Consider the following 22,622-nt stretch of genomic DNA (forward strand, 5'->3'; position numbering starts at 1 on the left):
ATTTTAAAATAAAAGTAATATTTTTTTGATAGTCGACTCATAAAACAGATATGTTTGACAAAATTATGTCATATGTACCCACATAAATGTAATATTTTTGTGCAAAATTACTGTGGAGAGTAAGTCTCTTGTGAGATGGTCTCAAGAATTTTTATCTGTGAGACGGGTCAACCCTAACGATATTCAAAATAAAAAGTAATACTCGTAGCATAAAAAGTAATATTTTTTTCATGGATGACCCAAATAAGATCTTCGACGTACGAAATTGATCCGTTAGACCGTCGCACAAGAGTTTTTATGTATTCTGGAAGGACCTTGGCACGTTTAGAATATGAAGACGAGAATGCGCATTGTTGATTGTGTAAATTCATGAAGAAATGAAGTGAGAACATTCATTCATTCCCTTTGACAACGACAACATATTCCCACCACCACCAATCACATTGACCGTACATTTCATCAAATTTGTCAAGTGAGTTGGGCTGTTTTCTATTTTCTTCTTTCAATTTTTCAAAATTGAATCTTAGCTTTGTAATTTTGGTTTTTTATTGGTTTCAATCTTATTTCATTAAGTACTTACATGAAATCAAAAAAAACTAACACCAGAAATTAGTGTCTGACAAAATATGATTTAAAACAAAGTTTTACAACTAAATTCGTACAATAGTGATAAAAATTACTCCATTAACTGACTAAGCATGATTTAACAAGTAATTAATTATTAGAAAAGAAAACCTTCAGGCCAGAACTCTCAGTCACGTACTGCCTCACCTCCCTCGCTATCACATTCCTCATCCCATCCCAGAACTCCGGAGGCATACTGCCCGGCGGAGCCAACGTCAACGTCGTCATCGGATCGTACGCATCACAATCACTGCTCTCGCAGCTCACATATTTCTCAGTAGTTCTCCGTTCCCCCGCACCCTGTTTCTGATATCTTCTCCTCAGAGTGGAATTCCAGTGATTTTTCACAGCATTGTCAGTTCGCCCAGGGAGCAGCCTGGCGATTGTAGCCCACCGGTTCCCGTACTTGTCGTGAGCCCTTAATATGATCTCGTCCTCCGCCGGGGAGAAGGGGCTGTGCTCCACGTTTGGGCTGAGCTGGTTGCACCATCGCAGGCGGCAAGATTTTCCGGACCGACCCTTTATGTATGTACTTATCAGAGACCAGTTTCGAGCTCCGTAGCGCTCCACCAATCCAGTCAGTATCCTGTCTTCCTCGGCACTCCACGGGCCTTTGATAGGAGTTCTATTCTCCGAAGAATCCGAGTACGAATCGGAGCAAGAAGAACTGGTTGGCGAACACCTATTAAATATGTCCATCGTGTACTGTGGTCGTTCTTGAATTGAGAAATTGTTGCAGAGGGCGATCGAGCCAGTTGGTAAGTAAAGAATGAACACGAGTATTTATAGATGAAATTCTGTATGGTTTTTGCAGCTGGTCTAGTTCTTGGAAAGTGGCTTGTGTGAGGTTGGTGGGGTGTTCGAGCATTTCAAACTATTCATTGCATGTGCTTATTATGGGTTATGTTTATGTACAAATTTATTTATATTATCACATATATGTATGCTATGTAATATTTACTACATATATGACATAATTTACGGAAAATTGGTTAAATAATCTCGATCAACTCCTTTTTTAAAAAAATGACATCATCAAGTGACTGAGAATAAAAAAAATACCTCCATAATTTAAAACAGACTTGAAATGCGATCGACATTTTTAGCATTCTCAAATGGATTTTTCATACTATATTTGGAATGTTTTCCTCCTATAATATGGTTAAAATTGGTAGTCATTGGATGATCCACACATGATGTTCTTGGATGCAATAATTGTCTCGTTTGGGTAGAACAATCGAAATGTGGCGTCAAGGTTGTTGTACAGTTTAAAAGATTTGAGTTGTACTGTTCTCACCAACTATAACTTTTGATAAAACGAAAAGTATTTGATATTATCATTTCTATTAGAATATTGGAATATAAAACCACTTTTTAAAACTTCAGTGATCAGGAATAAATCAATTTAATCAGATCAGATTCATTGAATCACGAGTTTAGTATAAAGAGTGTATCGCCCACCCTTGGTGGTGTCCAATATCAGACACTGTCCTCTGGCCGTACGACAATGTGCAATCCTTCTGGCTATAATAGTCGGCCAATACGACAAATGCTCTGCCTTTCATTTTAATATTCATCCAACATGAATTTTATTACTAACACAAAAATTTTTGTAAGATGATCTTACAGATCGATTTCGTAGGTCGAATTTTTTATTTGGGTAATTCATAAAAAAATATTATTTTTTATGCTAAGAGTATTATTTTTTATTATGAATATCGGTAGGGTTGACCCGTATCACAGATAAAGATTCGTTAGACCGTCTCACAAGATACCCTTGCTTTATACAAAACTTGGTTGTGTTTTCAGTGTACCAAATCACCAAATAAATATGATGGATTTGAATTGTTAACTTGAAATCTTCCAATTTAAATATTTTCGATCAAAATAAAAATAGTTGTTCCAACATTTGCCTAATCAAATATTTTTATTTTATTTTGTTTTATTTAATCATATAAAAGCGGAATAATGTTAAAAGGGCAAAAGTGGGATTTCAATATTGGCCAGGGCATCCTCGTGGAAGTAACATATGAAATCATTGTGATGTCAATAATTGCGATACCACGCCCTCATTTAAAACATGACAGTAACGAATCTAGTCGTGGAAATATTTTAATACAAAACTACAGAATTTCCAATTTAAAAAAAAAACGTCAATGGTGGGGCACTGCTTTTTTACTGACATCCCCTTAATTCGAAAGTTGTTGTTTTTTTAATATAATGGTTAAAATTTTCTTTAAGGCAATAATCTTCAAAACATTTTAGTCAAATAAACCACATCGAACATGCTCGCTTGAATATTGTTTCGCTTTGACTAGGACCAACCCATCCTGGACGAACCTCACATGCCTCGAGTTCCCATTAAACAGGAACAGTCTAGAATAGCCAATTTTTGGTGTCACTCTTTTTTATTTCTTTTTTTTTTAATCTAAACATTCATTCTGAACATATTTCATATACATTGCAATATCAGCTCCGGGCTTAATCTGACCAATTTCTCATATATTGCTACAAGAAATCGGTCCACCATTTACACTAAGCCCAGTTATAGAGCCTGCTCTAACCCTAAAGTAGGGCCGACTTCAGCTGGTTTGAATATGATGTTGTTAAATTAAATGTTCCGTGAACCAATTTGTGGTTTTGAATTTTTTTATTTTTATGTAAAAATAATATTAATTTTAATAATATTTCATGGTTTTATTCAATTATGACATTTATTTTATTTGTATCCTCATGCATGTTACATAGATAAAGCCCTCGAATATACAAAAGGAACCGTGAGGTATGTCTCTTAATGTAATATCATGAAACTCATTAGAAAGTGTACCGCATATTTTAAACAGGTTCCTAGTCGATCAAGCCATCTAAAATGAGGATAAAAGTCGCTCTAGTTGGAGACTAGCATATGTAATTTAAACGTCATGTTTCATTGATAAGGGCATAGAGATGTCCATTCATACAAATGAGTGATCATTTGATAATGCACTGAACAACCCTCTCTTGGAGTTTCCAAGTGGTTACCACTTATCTTGTGGAAAAGTCTGCGGTTATGGTTGTATATCATTAGAGGATATAAGTCCATCTAATCATGTCTAAATACAAATAATAAAGGGTGAGAAAGATGAACACAAATCTATATAACAAATCTAAAATATAAATTAATTTTTTACTTGTATAGTTTGTATTTTTAAGAAATAAAATCCACTTCGATGTCATAGTCCAATTATTCATGGGTATGAACTTTGATTTACAATCATGTTTCAAAACAAAATGAGAGGAAAAAAAAGAGTGAAGAGAATTAAGAATAAAAAAAACAACAATATTTTTTATTTTTTGAAATATATAACATTTTCTCAATATTTTCATGGAATCAACGATATTAAAAAAATCTATCAATTGACAACTCAATATTCCACTACAATGTATAATTGCTTAATAATAATAAAGAATAATAATTATATATACATTTTTATCTGAATGAAAAACAAAAACTCTAGTTTGAATTCTAAAAAAAATCTAAAACATAAAGAAACCATAAAAGTCATATAATTTCTTTAAATAATATTAACTTAACACATTGGTAATTTAAAATAAATTAAACAATTTTACGTGTCCAATCTCGAGGGAAAACAATTTGAACACATGTTATAGAAATTTTATTTGTTTGTAAAAAATGAAGGAAAACAATACAATATTGTATTGAGAAATCTGTATTGATTGACAAAAAATTGATTCAAAATACATGAATCATCATATGAAATTATAACAAAACGAAAAGAACATAATCGAATATATCTATGTGATAAGAAGAATAATATGCATTAGTTACATAAAAACCAAGCAAATTTTTGTCTATAAAATACCAAATATCCGAATGGAATTAAAGTATGATTTTAAAAAAATGTAATGCTCTGAAAGATCGGTTCTAACACCTGCGAAGGTGCTTCAAACACAATATTATCCATCAGCTTCAATAGCTCGTGTTCTAAGAATGTTAACACCGATGAATTAGATCGAGTTTGGTTTTAAACCAAGCGGAAAATACTCGAAATAATCATTTGTTGAGAAAGCTGATTAATTTGAAAATCTTTTACCTTGTGTGAACTGAATAACTGAAATGATGAGGATCATTTCTTGCATGTATCAATTCAGTTATGGTGAGAACTGAACTGATAACTACTCGAACTGATCAAATCAGTTTGAAAACAAAAGTTAAACAGTTAAGTACACAAGATAAGTTTATGGATGTTCGAAGACTTCAACTACTCATACGTCACCCCTTCTACCACCTCGAGTAAGATCCACTAGAAGACTTTGATTTATACAACACCTTATACAAACCCACTCAGCTTAGGACTTACGCTACTGCCTAACTGAACTCCTAGTATAGACTAAAGGCAGCACCTTCCAACCAACACTTGTTTAACGTCTATGTGTTAAAGACTACATACACAAGTTTATTGTCTTTGTGCAAGACTCATTCAACTTATCGATATGCTCTTTTTTTGTATATGTGATTGATTGTGTGTGCGTGTGTAAGAACTGATAGATGAATACAACACGAAAGTGTTCTCACACACTGAGGGAATTGTGCTTCTAATATAAGCTGATAATACTTTTGAGTGTTCTCTTAAATCTGGGCTGATTGCTTCTGTAAGCAAATATGATTTGAGCATGCCTTTCTTCTTCAGACACTTCAGTATATGTTTTTCCACACCTTTGTTGATAGTCTTGGTCTTGTATTTATAGAGGCTACGAGACCGTTCATTAAGACTCATCAAATGTATATGTTGTAGCTTGAATCCGTTCCTAGATAATTGCGTCTTGTCCTTTCTGACAATCATGAACGTCTTGACTTTAATCTCTACTCAATGTTCATTATTGTCCTTTGACTGAACAAATGCTTTTCCTTAATGCGCACAACTGGATTCCATTTGAATAAGTTTGTCGTGTTCTGCAAACTGGTTGATTCTTAACTGATGTTCTGAACTGGCCAGTTGAACTGGTTTGGTGGAATCAGTTGGCTCATAAGCTGAACTGATTTCATTGCTTTAGTTGATCTGGTCAGCTGGGCTCTTCATCAGTTGAGCTCTTCATCAGCTAACCGGACTTCTGAAGGTCTTCTGCTAATATGCCTATCAGCTGGACAGTCAGTTGAACTGGTTCAGTTTGGACAATCAGTTGGTATTTTCAGTTTGCGTCTCGATGGCTTCAGTTTAGGCTCGGTAGGTTTCTGCGAATTTAGGTAAATTCATTATAAATAAAATAACAAGTTTTGTTAATATCAAAATCAAAATTACGAACATGAAATGTTCTAACAATCTCCCTATTTTTGATGATCACATAACTTGAGCAATTAAAGTGATTTAAAAATTAAAAATTTTAAAATTTTAATACCGATTCTCACCCTTTGTGAGAATTCTCAAAAACATTTAAAAACGAATAAAAAAAATTTTTCAATTCGAGGGATAAGAAAACTCCCCTTGAATTGAAAACGAGTTTAACATTTTCAATTCGAGGGATAATTTTAAAGAAAATTCTCCCTCAAGAAATGAATTAAAAACTCCCTCTTAAAAATATAATCATTTACGCGTTTTAATGATGTTTTAGCATCTTTTAACATTCAAGCAGTTTAGGCAACAAATCTTGAGACATCAGTTCAGTTACATAGAAATCCACTGAATAAACTTGATGTTTATTTATTAAATAAGTGTCATTTGTATTACATTAAGCATACCAACATTTGTAAGGGAATTGCCACTACAATAGCAAATTTTAAACAACATCAAGTATCAGTCAGTTTATGCATAATAAAACTGAATATACCAATAACTGGTTGTCTTGAATGTTTTGAAATACTGCAACGATCTTGAGTCTCTTTTTGCCAGAAGAGCAGCTAAATTGCTTGCCAGAAGAGCAGCTAAATTGTGTTGGACTTGATCTCTGTGCTGACTAACTGGTCGAGCAGATTCAAACTAGACTCAACTGATGCTGAACCGTATTGATCATCTATTTTGATATGATGAAGCGAGGATATACTGCTGATGATTAAGCTCCTAATCATTCAACATTGCAGCTTAGTTGGGTTTCGTCTGTTGATCAGCTTAACTGGTAAGCTGGCAATTGAAATCTTGTCCATTGATCAGTTTAGTTATTCCGCTGTCAGTTTGAACTCAAAACCCTGCAAGTTGCTAAAGCAACAAAATCTGGAGTCGAGAGAAGTGGCTACAATGTTAGTTGCAGATCCAACAATCTTCTCTCTTCCCACGGTAAGCGCATATAAAATTTTTAAGAGAATTTCGAAATCCATTTTAAATGACATTTTGAAACATATTTTAAAATATCAGCTTTTAAATGTCCTTCTTAGAACAACTAGCTCTGAATTCTGATACCAATTGAAGGATCGGTTCTAACACCTCCGAAGGTTCTTCAAACACAATATTCTCCATCAGTTTCAATAGCTCGTGTTATAAGAATGTTAACACCGATGAATTAGAACGAGTTTGATTTTAAACCAAGCGGAAAATACTCTAAATAATCCTTTGTTAAGAAAGATGATTAATTTGAAAGCCTTTTATCTTGTGTGAAATGAATAACTGAAATGAGGGGGATCAGTTCTTGTATGTATCAGTTCAGTTATAGTGAGAACTGAATTGATAACTGCTCGAACTGATCAAATCAGTTTGAAAACAAAAGCTAAACAGTTAAGTACACAAGATATATTTATGAATGATCGGAGAGTTCAACTGCTCCTACATCACCTCTTCTACTACCTCGGGTAGGATCCACTAGAAGACTTTGATTTTTATACAATGCTTTGTACAAGCCCAATTCAGCTTAGGACTTACCATATTGCCTAACTGAACTGCTAACCTAGACTGAAGGTAGTACCTTCCAGCCAACACTTGTTTAACGTCTATGTGTTAAAGAATACATACATAGGTTTATTGTCTTTGTTCAAGACTCACTTAACTTATCGATATACTCTTTTTCTGTATATGTGAGTGATTGTGTGTGCGTGTGTGAGAACTGATATATGAATACAACACGAAAGTGTTCTCACACACTGAGGGAATTGTGCTTCTAATCTAAGCTGATAACACTTTTGAGTATTCTCTCAAATTTGGGCTGATTGCTTCTGTAAGCAGATATGAGTTGAGTGTGCCCTTCTTCTTCACACACTTCTGTATATTTTTTTCCATACCTTTGTTGATAGTCTTGGTCTTGTATTTATAGAGGATACGAGACCATTCATCAAATGTGTCCATTATAGCTTGAATCTGTTCCACGATAATTGTGTCTTGTTCTTTCTGACAGCCAGCCTGGAATGTCTTGACTTTAAGCTCTGCTGCAACGTTCATTATTATCCTTTGACTAGACAAATTCTTTTCCTTAATGCGCACAGCTGGATTCCATTTGAATAAGCTTGTCGTGTTTTGCAAAATGGTTGATTCCTACTGATGTTCTGAACTGGTTAGTTGAACTGATCTTGAACTAGTTTGGTGGAATCAGTTGGCTTGTTAGCTGAACTGATTTCATTACTTCAGTTGATCTGGTCAGTTGGGCTCTTCATTAGTTGAGCTCTTCATCAGCTTGCCGGGCTTCTGAAGGTCTTCTGCTGAACTACTTATCAGTTGGACAGTCAGTTGAACTGGTTCAGTTTGGACAATCAGTTAGTATTTTCAGTTTGCATCTCGATAGTTTCAGTTTAGTCTTGGTAGCTTTCTGCGCACTTAGGTAAATTCATTAGAAACAAAATAACAAGTTTTGTCAACATCAAAATCAAGATTGCGAACAAGAAATGTTCCAACATGCTCATTAAGTGTATTAATAAAAAAATGTTGTGAATTAAATAATATAAATCATTATAATATCATAATTATGGAAATTGAATTTTTTTTAAAAAATAATCCACCTTGAACATGTTTTAATTTAAATTACATTATATTTCAATTGACTCAAATCCAAATGACAATAGTAGATATTGAATTCATGAACATTGTAACAAAATACACAAACTAAAATAGCAAGAAGACATATTTATTAAGGGTAAATCTATTGTTTATGGGAAATATGACAAAATCTAATGCACTTGAATGCAACTTTCTGATTCAATTTTGATACGAAAAAAGTTATATCTATCATTATTAACATAAAAATATATTTACCCAACAAATAAAAAGTAGATAAATAAAAAATAAAGAACACATTAATTATACATAGCTTAATCAAAGCAATACTCATTAGATTAAAAATAATATGATTTCGTCCATTTTGAATATTTTGTGAAATAGAAGTATATTAATTCATTTGACTAAAAAAAATCAAGATCTTCACATGAGAATGGAAATAATAATCATTGTCAACAAAATTTTACTTTGAATTAAAGCTGTAAATTGAAACTATACATATTTAAATCTGGTTGTTTTTTTAATATAACCAAAGTTGGAAAACTTCCACGTCTCCAAAGCAACAAATATAATAAAAAGATTGAACATCGAGACTCGATATGTAATTATATAACTAAATCGTCTAACCAAAAAATGAAGAAAGAAAATAATTCAAAGCTAAATATTTGACAAATAACAAAATTACAAAAATACGATATAGTTATAGAACAATACGTGTAACTGGATCGACCCGTCAACTTTCCATTGAAATACGATCCATACAAGGAAAAACACTTGTCATTCGTTGGTTATTAGCAGCATCCCTAAAACATTGAAGTTGAAATACGACTTTCAAATTATGTTTCGAATTAGTGGATGCTATCAAAAGTATGACGATGCAAAGATTGAACTTCGATATGCAACTCTTGAATTAAACCCCCGATCCAAAAACAAAAAACAAGAAAAGTTAAAGTTAAATAGACAAATGACAAAATAATCATATTGATATCAAAAGACAAACATAAAGCATACCAAAAGATAAACATAAAACATGATGACAATTTAGTAAACAAACAATGGAAACTCACGCTTTTACAATAAATAATAGATAATAGATGTATTCAATAGTTGATTAATGCACATAACTTTCACACAAATTTTTTCCACAAAAATTTCCCACTCTCTCCCTCACTATCGAGTGCCACCCTCCTCCAGAGCACAGCCGACGTCGATGCCACCACGCCTTCACACCATCACCAGAATTTTGAGAATTTCGGCGATCAACTCTCGACGCAAATGAAATAGTTTGGTGTCCATTGTTTAAAATACAAAGGTGAATATTCTAAAAGCTCTATGAAATATGATTTTAAATCATATTACACCCAAGAATGTTTTGGACGTCAAAACAATTTTTTTTTAAAACTATGTTGCGTCTTGAGTACGAAAAAACGAAAAGCCAACAGATGATGTGTAGTTGGATCATGTAGAGTCCACATGATCCAACGGCTCTACTGTGCATAGGATCCAAACTCCGATCCAATAAGTTGAGATATCAACTCAACTTATGAACATGAACATTCTAAGGCAATCATCATTTATCTCAAATGTGTAACTTATATATTTATATTAGCTTAGATAGCTCATTTGTACTTTTGAAAAGATATACTACAAATCTCTTATCAAAGTAATAAATAAATTTAATTTTGTTGATACGGATATTCTAGCATGCTTCCTAATGTCGTCTTCAAATCAACAAAGAGGCAACCTATCTTTAAGAACATGGACAAGCAGCTGACCCCCATTTCTAGGGGACAACATGTGTGGGAATTAGGAATAGTGTTGGAAGAATTTTAGTCAGTCGTCTAACAACACTCGATCGGCAGGGCCAACATTTATCAACAAGTAGTGTCCAGTTTTAAATATAATATTTCACATGCTTTAATACAACATGCAATCGATCATCTACTTGGCCCCGTATATTAAAATTTTGAATTTAAATGCCAGTTTTAGGCTTTCATTATGTATAAATCAATGCAAGTTTTAGGCTTTCATTATGTATACAACATTTCTATTGAAATTTAAGCTTTCATTATGTATAAATCAATGCCAGTTTTAGCTCACATGAATACTTTTCAGCATTAGAGTTTGTTTCCATAAAAACAACTATAGATAAAAAGTAAGATTCATATTAACGTACACAAATATAATCTAGAAAAATCGATCAATTTAATTTTGACAGAGACATCTATCTTGGATCTTCTAAATTTGCCATTTTCCGAAATGAAAGTGTTAGAATACCGTTTTCTCGTACCCAAGTCGCAACGGAAATTTTAAAATTTTAGTTTCGACGCTCAAAATTTTCCTTGAACGTCGTTTGAATTTAAAGATCCATAAGGTGTATAGAATTATTACTTTCATGTATATTGCTATGGACACTAAACTAGTTCAGGATTAGAGGAATTGGTCCTTCTTTTATATCCATTCGAACGGATATCCTTCCTTGGATCGTCAAATTAAGTTCACGATTAGAGACTGTGTTCTTTGTTTGGATTGTACAAGAAATCACAGACAATTTTTGCGTTGAGACTGGATAGTCCAATTTCCAAATCCGGAGGTGGAGCGGCGGCGCAAGGAAGAGCACGGTCGAAATATTTCTTGAAGGAATATGTGATGGCCGAAAATATTTAGCGGAGAGAAAATGAGAAATTTTGTGCGTCAAAACTTGTGTGCAAAAATTTTATTATTTCATATGACCATCCACGAAATATTTATAAAATGTGATTCCTAATCCCATCAGGAGTATCTCTCCCATCAAGATTTCTAGTTTCTATTATTTTAAATTCTCATGTGATTATATCATGCATAAATCAACTCTTGATAATGCATAGAATTTTCACACACACACACACATGCATATCACATATGCATAGATATATTATTTAAAATTAAATAAATATTAATTGTGAACTCATTATAACCCCGATCGACGATCCGACAACGTCAATGTACCGCAAATACAAATCTTGTTAAATTGAAAATTTCAAATATTAAAATTTTCATTGTCCATATTTGACCGCTGCCAGTTTTGTGAATTCCTTCACTAAAATAGATAGTTTCACTCTTCTTCTTCAATTAGTAATTAAGCTAACTTCCATTTCTTTCATCTTATAGAATCAACTTATAAACTCATTTATAAGTATTCTGTTTGATATTCATCAAACTACAGTCGTCAAATTCAACTCCTTGAACTCTAACTTTCTCAGCGGGGATACGGAATCTCATTCTTCTGTGACCCTCAATGGTTCAGGGATATAATTAGATGTGGGTTCACATCTCCATGTGATTAAAAATAACATTTATTCTCATTCGGGCTTACCCTAATTAGCCTCATTATTTTCATCAACACCTTGATCAAGAATGTCATAATTTATTTCTGATTATACACATCGGATCATGGTAAGAGTGCCTAGTAACATCGCCCCATGATCCCTTAGGTATCACTGATAGTGCCTGCAAGAAGCTTAAGTCATTGTTAGCATACAATACTATCCCTTCAACTTATATATCTCGATTGAATCTGGAATCATTGATATATCGAGAGTTACATATTAATTCGAATTTTCGGTATACTGATATTACCGTATAAAAAAAATGCCGAATTTTTGAAATACTAAAGATTTCGGTACGGTACGGTAATAATACCGAATTTTTCGGTACGGTAACGGTATGAAATTTGAAATTTTTGGTATATATCAAAATACCGAAATACTGAAAAAATATACAAAAAATTTAAAATATATAATATTTTAAAACAATAAATTTATTATAAATTTTAAAATGTAAGGTTTTTTTTGGTATAAAATGGTATATACCGATATCGTACCGAAATCTTGGTATACCGTACAATTTCGGTTTTATCGGTATGCTAGTTATAGGTACCGAAATATTTGGTGTACCGAAAATCGATATACCGAAATCTTCTGTACGATATCGGTATGAATTTTCTTATACCGTAATTTTCGGTACGATATAGGATTTTCGGTAAGGCACGGTATGGTATACCACCTCTACTTGCATTTGCACTTGCACTTGTTAATTAATTAAAACCTCCCTCAATTAGACTTTAGCTAGCAATTGCTTTGCGATTCGAACTTGTCAGGATCAAAATTTGAAGCGCTACTGAAGCGAGACTTTCACTCAATCATAATCATTTTTTTTATTTTTGGACTGATAGATTTCAAATACCTGGATTTCAAATATATATTTGTTGTTTAAATCGGTAATATCATAAACTTCAAATCTACCTCTTTTGATATTTATATAATATTTAATGTTAATTATGATAGATTTGAAGTCTACTCAACAATGGTGAAATTCATATTTCTACTTTGTATGATTAATGTGCAAGTAAATAAAATATGAATTTAAGATTTGAGCTATTTTTTCATCTTTAACAATAAAACTATAATCAAAATCAATTGATTTCAAATTCATATCAGCCTTAAATGATTTAAGAATAAGGCGAGAAAAGTACAAATAGGTAAGAAAAACTTATTAAAAACACGAACTATATATAATTATTTTCTCATATAATTTCACCATGGTTTTATTATTGACCAAAAATAAGTAACATGTTTGCAAAGGTCTTTAGTTCCCTATGACCTAGAATGCTAGCCTGACATCAAATTCTACAAACTTGAATAAGTATGTGATAACAAATTATTTTAATTTTTTACAAATTTTATATGATCTTGGATTTTAAGGCAACTCTCATGTTGAGTGTGTGTATATTATGATGTGAGGTGTCTATTAGGTAAAACTTCGAACTAAAACGATAGCATAGAAATAAAGTTTAGTCAAGTAAATCACACCAAGCAAGCTCTGTTTGACAAATTGAATTGTCAAACACGCCTAAAAAACTATAAGAAATGTGTCATTTTAAGGGGTTATTAAGACAGAAAATTTCGAAAAAACAGTTATAAGATGTACTTATAAATTAAAATGGGATGTCCAATTTTGAACTAACATACAAACACTGATAATTACAATTTACAAATACAGATAATTACAATTTGTATTTGATAGTTGTAGAAACAACTCTCACATGGCATATTAGCTAATTAAGTATTCCCATGTATACCATAGTCACATCATCTCCCAAAATAAATTTAAGATTATAAACATTAAATATATAATCCAAATACCTCGAGACGAAACATTCGTGGCAATGGTAAAATTTATTTACAACCACTAAATTATTAATACACTTTTCTCTATAAACCTATAAGCTATAACTTGTATACATGAAAATCCAACTCCAAAATTGCTGAAATTGTGAGGATACCAAACACAAGGTAACAGCTTGTTCAATCATGTGTGCAGAAGGTATCTAAAGCTAAAATCATAAGGTATTATTCGAAAGGACTGCAATAATGACTCGCCTTTGCCCAACTCGACACATTTCATCGCTTCTTTTCCTAGTTCGCAGGGCAGTTGGAGGCATATCCAATCGAGCAAGGACTCGATATCCTTAGCAAAGTCTAGGAGATACCAATCAAGCAGCTTGGGTATCGCTATGACTTTTTCCGCAGTTGAAATACCAATAGCTGCTTGTAAGTAGTCTCTTTTAGCTGTTTCGAGCTCGTTTTCAACTTGAGAGGCCGTGTATACTCGAACCTTCAAATATGAATATAGTTCAGTTAGTGAGTTTTTTAGAAACTATTCTAAAATGGGAAATATTTCATTTATATATTAAGCAATCCCTTTGATACAAAAAATGGTGCATGATCTATCAGAAGTGATTTCATTGCTGAATCTAATGAGGCTCAGGAGACAGATATACGTCGAGTTTCAATGATGGGATCAAATAGTTTCAGGACAATCCGTTGGAGCAATTCGATGATAACTGATGAGTGAGCTTTCAGTTGATTGTTAAATTTAGTAAGTGTTTAGATTATGATAACTTACTGCAGGGGATGACCAGCTTCCGCAAGAGAGTGCAAATGTTACCAATGGTTCGGATAACTCTAAGCCAAACTTTCTACGCGTTGTCATCTCATCGTGTTTTGCACCTTTCGACAACGTCTGGGGCGAAAAAACAAATCAGATTACAACAAACCATAATCCAGAATTCGATAGATGGCCAAAATTTTGATAAATAATGGAGTCTTATCTTACAAATTTCGAATGATAAGGCAGTCTCAGTATGAAATGTTCAATAGTTATTGCGTTTAGAACGTGTCCACCAACCGTCACCGTTGCCTGATAATCAGACCATATCATACACACTGCATTAAATGGATAGGGAAGAAGGACTAAATTAATTTTACCTTCTGCATCAGGGCAACGATCATTTCAGGACTTTCTGGAATGCCATACTCAATAAATGCCTGAAGCAATGATTTATTCGTCAATCCACAATAAACAACAGATCGATTTTGGGAGGAGACTAAAATGGCTGTTGGAGCAGAGATTATAATTGGAGGGATTATTGTGTCATACATTCATCATGCACGAATTGTAGACGTTAATCCAGAAAGCGAGTTTTCCTTGATGGGATAGGCCTTTCAAGTCGACTGCCGCAAGTTTCTGAAGTTGAAGCCTATACAAGAAAGGGATATATGCATCAAAACTGTGCAAATTGCTGTGAGAAACATGAGATTTAAGCAAACCATAAAGTGGCTTACTTTAGTCTTTGTACTAGGAATACCGAAATTGTTGTTCGATTTGGATTGATAGAGGTAGATTCAATAGCCAATAAATGCTTGTATGGACCAACGTCTCTCTTCCCAAACTTTGAACATATACTATAAGGATCCTTGTACTCAAAATACGCACAAGGAACGGTTTCGGTAGTATTCCTACACTTATTTGAGCTCATTCTCAAGAAAATATCCATTAAGCATTTCAGAATGCTTTCTGAAATTTTGTTTGGACACTCATCTACTGTTGATATCTCCTCTCGACTTGCAAGATTTATCTCTTCTGAACTCCGGCCATCGACTATTCGGCTCTCCAACTGGTCAATTAAGAAAAAGGTAAAATGGAAAATTGATTATAAAAATTATTAAATCATGCATATGTACCTTCTGAGGCTTTAAACACTTCTCGGTTGATCTGCACTCAGTGGGAGGCCGTTTAACCGGAGTTCCAGCCCTTCGCTCTTTTATATTCGGTGTTTGTTGTTTAATCTTTGAGAAATTGGTGCTCGAGTAGTTTTCTTTTCCCATTTTTTCATCTGATCACATGCTTAATCAAGTTTTTTTTTATAAAAAAATTCTGAAAATAAAAAAGAAAGACTGTGGCATTACCTGAAACTGAACACAAATTCTTCAAGACACATGCTGTAGAATTTGCTTCAGTCTGGTGTGATGACCTTGATTGCTTCGGTTTCAAATCTTTAATCTGATCATTCTTCCTCGAGGATGAAATGTAGACCGCTTCTTGATATAGTCCTTGCCGGAAATGCACCACTTTCTCTTCGAGCCGAACAACTTCCTCCTCCAAGACGGCCACTTCAGCCAGAAGCTCAAGTGTCTAAACACATGAATTCAGAATTACATTCCCATTTACACTTAACTGAATAACAATATAAAGTTCAATAACTTCTGTAGAATCAAGCATTTGTCACTATATTATAGCTTATAGTAAAAATGCAATTCAAAAAATTTATCAATTTGATCAATCTTCTCAATCCTATATCAATACCTGACCCATCTGCTAAATGAATATCTAAATTTTTCCGTTAGAAACACAGAAGAAAAACAGATTCATGGGCTTGAGACTAACATCAGGTGGAAGATAAGGAGGGAGACGAGGGAGAGCTCCCATCGGTCTGGTAAACGCTCTCTCCAATGCTCTATGGATATTTTCCTCGTGTCTCAACTTCTTCTTTAGCGTATCAACCTACATAGTACATTATCTTAGTACATTAATGGATAGAAATATTGATGCAGAAACTATAAACAAAAGAAGTGACCAATTAAATCCCACGTCTTGTTGCAATGCCATCTTCCTTGCTCGAATTGAGCATCGTCGACTTGTGGTCAGTTTCTTGGGATCCATCGCACGACTGTTGTTCATTTCCACCTTTTCCTTTAAGTTGCCACAAAGAGAAGGCAACAACCAGCATCCACAAGAAAGGAATTACATTATAGAAAAAGATAAAGTTCCTTGCACTAAGGGGCACTTATATGTAAAAGAAAAAGGAGAAAAAAGAAATACCAACTAAAATTATTGAATAAGAAGTAAAGTAAAAAAACTTTTTTCTAAGAAAAATCAGCAAACAAAATAAGTTCCAACAATTGACAGAAACCAAAAAATCAGAAGATATTCCAATCTTGAATGATTGGAACTCCAAAATATGTCATTTTTTCCCTACTCCATCTCATTTCCCAATTTGATCTAAAACCCATCAAGGATTATTACCAGAGGAGCTTAATTTATCGAAAATGAAGACAAAATTTTTCATCCTCTGTTTTCCGAACCTTTTTCTTGTATGAAAAAACTCGAATAATTTTCATCAACTCACACCATATCACAACTTTGCAATCTTTGATCCACACAAACAGATTTAAAAATAAATAAAATCAGATTCCCATTACTTTTTCATGCTTCAGAGGAGCCTTCATAGGCTGCAAACTGCTCCTGGTTCCGGTATTCATACTCTCCACTCCCCGAAACAAAGAAAGAGAATGATCCCTGCCATTACCACTCCATTAAATCCATTGATCACCCAAAAAAAAAAAAAAGAATACTAAACTTTCAGAGGAATGAACTCATGGCTTCAGTGCCTAGCAGAAACAGTTGCAGTGCAGAAGGTGGAAATATGTACAGACTGAAACACTGTCGGATTGATTGAAGCCCACCTCAAAAAGAAATCTTGAAAATCAACTTTAATGATTTTCGGTTCGTCACTCCAATCTCTGCCAATTTTCTCGCTCTCTTGAAGTAAATGCTCATATCAAACACCAACCCATACACATATTATTCATTTCTGAAGAAAATATATTCCTTTTATGTACACATGACGATTCCGTGTATATATCTATATCTATATCTATATCTATATATATTTGTGTGTGTGTACATACACATTATGTGGAGATGCTTAATTTGTATTTATATTTATTTAGATTTTGTGCATGTGTCGAAACAGAGTGAGAGTGGGAAGACAGAGGGTGTACAACTGTGTATGTCACCTCATTGGTGGGAGAAATGGAATATCGTAAATATAATATATTTTATTGTTTTATTATTATTATTATTATTATTATTAAAGAATTGGTGAGCAATTAAAATAAATTTGGGGTTGACCCTTTTAATTTTTATTTAAAATTAATAAAATAGTGAAAATAGAACTGAATAGTGTCTTAATGTTAACAACAGATTGGCTCAGTTAGGCACTCTCATTGATGAGAAAATAAATATACAATGGAGAAAATGAAAAATTATCATCATACATCCGAATTAATTTTAACAAATATTATTTATATAGTATCTCAATTCTACAGCTCTTTCTGGTTCGTAGCATCATTCAAACCCGAGCTCGGGCGCATATCGTAAATCAAATATCAAGAAGTTTGATTCCTGATTTTTGCATTGAATGAAATTATGAACTAAATGGTAGATGTACAAAGTTTGACTAAATTGGATTCTTGATTTTTAATTTCAGACGTTGTCCCTTATAAGAATAACATATAGGAGACTGTGTCGATTTATCTATGATGAAGATAGTTATTTCAGTGCGTATACGAATTATTATGAGTATTATTTTACTTCTGATTTTTGGAGCTGAATAATTATGAACTAAATGGCATAGATACATATTCTGGCTAATCTAGTTCATGATCTCTGATTTCTAGTCTCGTCACTTAGAGGAGTAACATATAGGTGAGCGATATCAGTTAAGCCACCATTGACATAATTAGCGCACTTGATATTTGATATAAGTTATAATGTATGTTTTTTATTTATGTTACTCTTCATTCAAAAATATTTTGGAACATATGTGGTTATTTTATTTTTTCATATGAATGAAAGGGAACTATCTCTACCCTATTTGTTGAGTGATAATTATATCAGTTACCAAATCACTCCCTTCTCAGAGAATAAGACTAGCGAATATGAAGTCATGAAAAAGGAACAAAATGAACTTTTGGGATGATAGAAGTTGATGAAATATTTGTTATGTTGATGTTGTTTCAAGAAGTTTATTGATTATTTGTTTAGCTTATTAGTTATTATGATCGAAAATTTTAATGATTCGGTGATATTTCAAGTTTTGAATTGTAAAGACCTGATTTGGAATTTGTAATGAAATAGACTTATTTTCTTGAATTTCTATACCTCATAAGCTTAAAAAATTTCAAAAGCTTAACCATGACTTTTGAAGATGCTGCCATGTCACCATCTTGGGATCGAGGCATGATAGAAAGATTGCAATACCGTTGTCCCAAATTAAAAATCAAAATTTAAAGTTACTTATAATGGGATGCAATGAATTTATGTAACAACTTGAGTTGAGTAGTTTCGTAAAATAATGACAGATATAAAGTAGTTGTTATAGGAGTCCATTGTGGAGTGGCACGGACGCAATTCGGGGCCCGGGTCATGAAAGAATGGTATTAGATACACTCACAAGCAGGAACACTTGGATATAGGTATTATGCAAGGCAAAACGCTACGCTAGTAGAAGCCACCTCTTGAACTTGGTGCCACATCACAAAAGTCAACTCTTGTACATCTAAGAGCCATATTTAGATTCATGAAATTGATAAATCAAGGGACAGGTTGAGACGAGGACGTCGCATTCTAAAATACAGGTGATTGCAATAGCTTTGTCCCAAATAAATTAAAAATCAAAGTTCAAAATGACTTATAAGCTACAATGTACTTCTATTACAACTTGGGTTAACAGTTTTCGTAAAGCAAGACAGATACAAAATAGTTGTTATAAAAGCTCATTGTGTAGTCGCGCAGAAACATACCTAGACCTCGAGTGTGATAATTTTCATCTGAATTGAAGAATCACACTATAAGATCTCGAACTTTCAAAACTAGGTGCAACCTAGATGCTAGAGTCGAAAAAACCAGATCCCAAAATTTATCTAAATTGAAAGATTAGTGAAATGATTTTCTAATGTAAAATTGGGTAAATATTTCATATTCTCCGAAAATTGTACTATTATTATTATTATTATTATTATTATTATTATTATTATTATTATTATTTACAGAAAAAAATATAAAAGTAAAAGGAAGGAAGGGGACATGGGTGAAGAAATTGAGGTGTTACGGAAAAGCGAAAGACCAACTAGGCGCATGATATAGTAGTACCGCACGAAGCACACAGACCATCTTTCTGTGCCATCATCAAGTAACCCGAAAATACCCCCAAGTTCTTGTCATATTTACAAAAACCAAAGCTATGGCACTTTTGGCGCCGTTTTCGGTTTGAAACTACTACCTGTAAGATTAGATCAAAGTGACATCATATTTATTATTAGTTTATTATTGCCAAGGCAAAAACTTATGTGAAACGATCTCACGGGTCGTATTTTGTGAGACGGATCTCCTATTTGGGTCATCTATGAAAAATATTACTTTTTATGCTAAGAGTATTACTTTTTATTGTGAATATCGATAGGATTGACCCGTCTCACAAGAAACCTACTCTATTATCAATATTTGAAAAACTCACTGGAAATGTTCTAATTATAACCGTTAACCTATGATTACAGTTTAATTATTGTCCCATAAGGGCTGGATTCCAGACAACATAACAAATGGAAATAGCCAATGAAACCAATATTAATTAAAACTAAAACCCATAAATTTCAGTAATTTACTCGAATTAATTACTTTTACGTCGGTTCTAATACTTCAAGAAGATTCGGATTATTTTTAATATGATGTGAAATTAAGATTATGTGCAATATGTGTAATACAAAATAAATGGAGGGGTAATATTTTAAATTCACGCACGTTAAAAAAAAATCTTATATGTGTACCCAACAAATTAATCTTTTGTGATATCACGTTGGGTGTGATAATGACTATTGAGAGCAACTGAAAATGATGATTTGGGTGTTATATCGATTAAAATATTAGGGTTGCATTGTATTATTCTATATAATTTTTAATAAAGTGACAAATGTTTGATCTTAAAATAATATCATGATAGATGCGGTAACGTATGCGTTCGATTATCGTGGATTATAAGTAGTGAAATTATTGAGAGCATGATTGTTGAGATTCAATAATTGTCTTTGATGAAAGAAAAATCGAACTGTGATGCATAAATTGTTATGCGATTTAAGATAAAAATTGTACTTCTACTACTAACTATAGCTTTTTGTTAAAACCGCAAACATTTAATCTTACTTATTATATATGTATACTTTTAATAATAATAATAAATCTTTAAAATGAAGGAATACTTGTTTTAAATAAACACCGACTCCCCTACACATAATCATAAGCCAGAAAAAGGTCCCATCATTTCAGCCAATTGATGGTGAAAGTTCATGTCGAAATCCACGAACCTCCAAAATTGCTTTCAGTTCTAAATTGCTTTCAGTAGAATGGAGATAATGTAATATAATTTGTCTATCAATTTATTTTAATTTATTCATCTTGCAAAAAAAGTCAAATAATGGCCCAAAACTTCGCCAAGAAAAACTTCTAACGTGGTTGATGGATTATTCACAACATAAATGAATCTCATGTTAGAGTAGGTGTCTAACAAGTCAACTTATGACTTGAGCTTTATTGACTTTTATGTGAAAATAATCTTTATTTTAATAATATTTTATATTTTTTTTATCAATTATGTCATTTATTTTATCTATATACTCATGTAAGTTGTATAGATAAATCATTGAATATATTTTAAGCACCATAAGGTCCACGAGTCGAGTGGATTATGAAATTCATTAGGAATTGTACTGTATATTATAAATATGTTCCTAGTCTATTTAGCCATCTAAAACAAGGATAAAGATCGATCTAGTTTGAGACTAGCATCTATGATATAAACGTCACGTTTTAGAGGTAAGGACATGAGGATGTTCATTCATACAGATGAGTGATCATTTGATGAGACACTGAACAACCCTCCCTCGGACTGTCCAAGTGGCTATTCCTTATTGAGTGGAATAGTTTGGGGTTATGGTTGTACATCATTAGTCCTTAAACTAGAGACAACGTGGATGCTCTACGTATTAGCACTATGCTTTGACTCGTTTACCGACTCCATGAGAGTCGTCAGGTGGCGAGATTGGGTGTAACTTTGAAATACGGAAGATCTAATATATTGTAATAGGAGATTCACTACTCGTATATGTATGAATATATTCAATGTGATATGATGAGTTAATAGTCAAGGAATATCTTGTCAGAGTAAAACATGTGCATTTTGGAAATGTTTCCTTAGTTGCACATATCATGTCACTATTATTACTCAAAGATACATTACATCGTAATCGAATCGATTTGCAACTTCCGTTATACCGATAGTTCCAGATTATTTGATTGGGATATATGAGTTAAAGGGACTATATTGTACGCTAATCATAAATTGCTGGCTCTTGCAGGCACTATCAGTGATACCCAGGATATCATTGGACACTGCTACTAGACGCTCTAAAAATGATCCGATGTATGCAATCATATTTGAGTTCTGACGTTCTTGATTAAGAGTTGATGAAAAGAATGATGTTAATTAGGGTAATCCTGAATAAGAACGAATGTTGTGCTGAATCACATGAAGTTGTGAACTCAAGACTAGCTGTATTTCTGAACCATTGAAGATCACACAAGCATTGAATTCAGAGTTCGCGTTGAGATATTCGAATTCAAAGAGTTGACGACTGTAGTTTGATAGACAAACAGATTGCTTATAAAGGAGATATGAGTATATTCTATTATTGAAAATTGTGGAAGTTAGCTTAACTACTAATTAAGTAAGAAGAGTAGAACTGCCTGTTTTAGTGAAAGAGTTCACAAAACTGGCAGCTGTTAAAAATAGATCCATGGAAAATTTTGCTTTCAATTTTTTTTTCCATTATATGAACGATATTTGTATCTTCAATACATAGACGATGTCTG

At 32.9% G+C, this 22,622-nt stretch overlaps 2 protein-coding genes across 5 annotated transcripts; both read right to left on the reverse strand.

Moving 5' to 3' along the window:
• Window positions 1–714: 714 nt before the first annotated feature.
• On the reverse strand, window positions 715–1,323 carry LOC140957084 (transcription factor MYB73-like). Its single transcript, XM_073414185.1, has one exon. It carries the CDS (start codon window positions 1,321–1,323, stop codon window positions 715–717), a length of 609 nt encoding a protein of 202 aa, XP_073270286.1.
• A 12,412-nt stretch (window positions 1,324–13,735) lies between these two features.
• LOC140967715 (uncharacterized) lies at window positions 13,736–17,549 on the reverse strand. 4 transcript variants are annotated; one of them, XM_073428423.1, is made up of 12 exons: window positions 17,381–17,549; window positions 17,117–17,213; window positions 16,506–16,607; window positions 16,302–16,418; window positions 15,824–16,049; window positions 15,599–15,750; window positions 15,200–15,531; window positions 15,015–15,114; window positions 14,843–14,902; window positions 14,691–14,774; window positions 14,481–14,597; window positions 13,736–14,189 (listed from the first exon to the last, which is right to left on the reverse strand). In XM_073428423.1, exons 2-12 carry the CDS (start codon window positions 17,174–17,176, stop codon window positions 13,884–13,886), a joined length of 1,656 nt encoding a protein of 551 aa, XP_073284524.1. In that variant the 5' UTR covers window positions 17,177–17,213; window positions 17,381–17,549; the 3' UTR covers window positions 13,736–13,883. The 4 variants fall into 4 exon arrangements, with proteins under 4 accessions (XP_073284524.1, XP_073284534.1, XP_073284539.1 ...); XM_073428433.1 differs by having other exon boundaries at window positions 17,117–17,549; XM_073428438.1 differs by lacking the exon at window positions 17,117–17,213 and having other exon boundaries at window positions 17,381–17,548.
• Between the last annotated feature and the right edge of the window lie 5,073 nt (window positions 17,550–22,622).

The sequence above is a fragment of the Primulina huaijiensis genome, chromosome 2 (assembly GCF_012295235.1).
Source record: "Primulina huaijiensis isolate GDHJ02 chromosome 2, ASM1229523v2, whole genome shotgun sequence".
Lineage (NCBI taxonomy): Eukaryota > Viridiplantae > Streptophyta > Magnoliopsida > Lamiales > Gesneriaceae > Primulina > Primulina huaijiensis.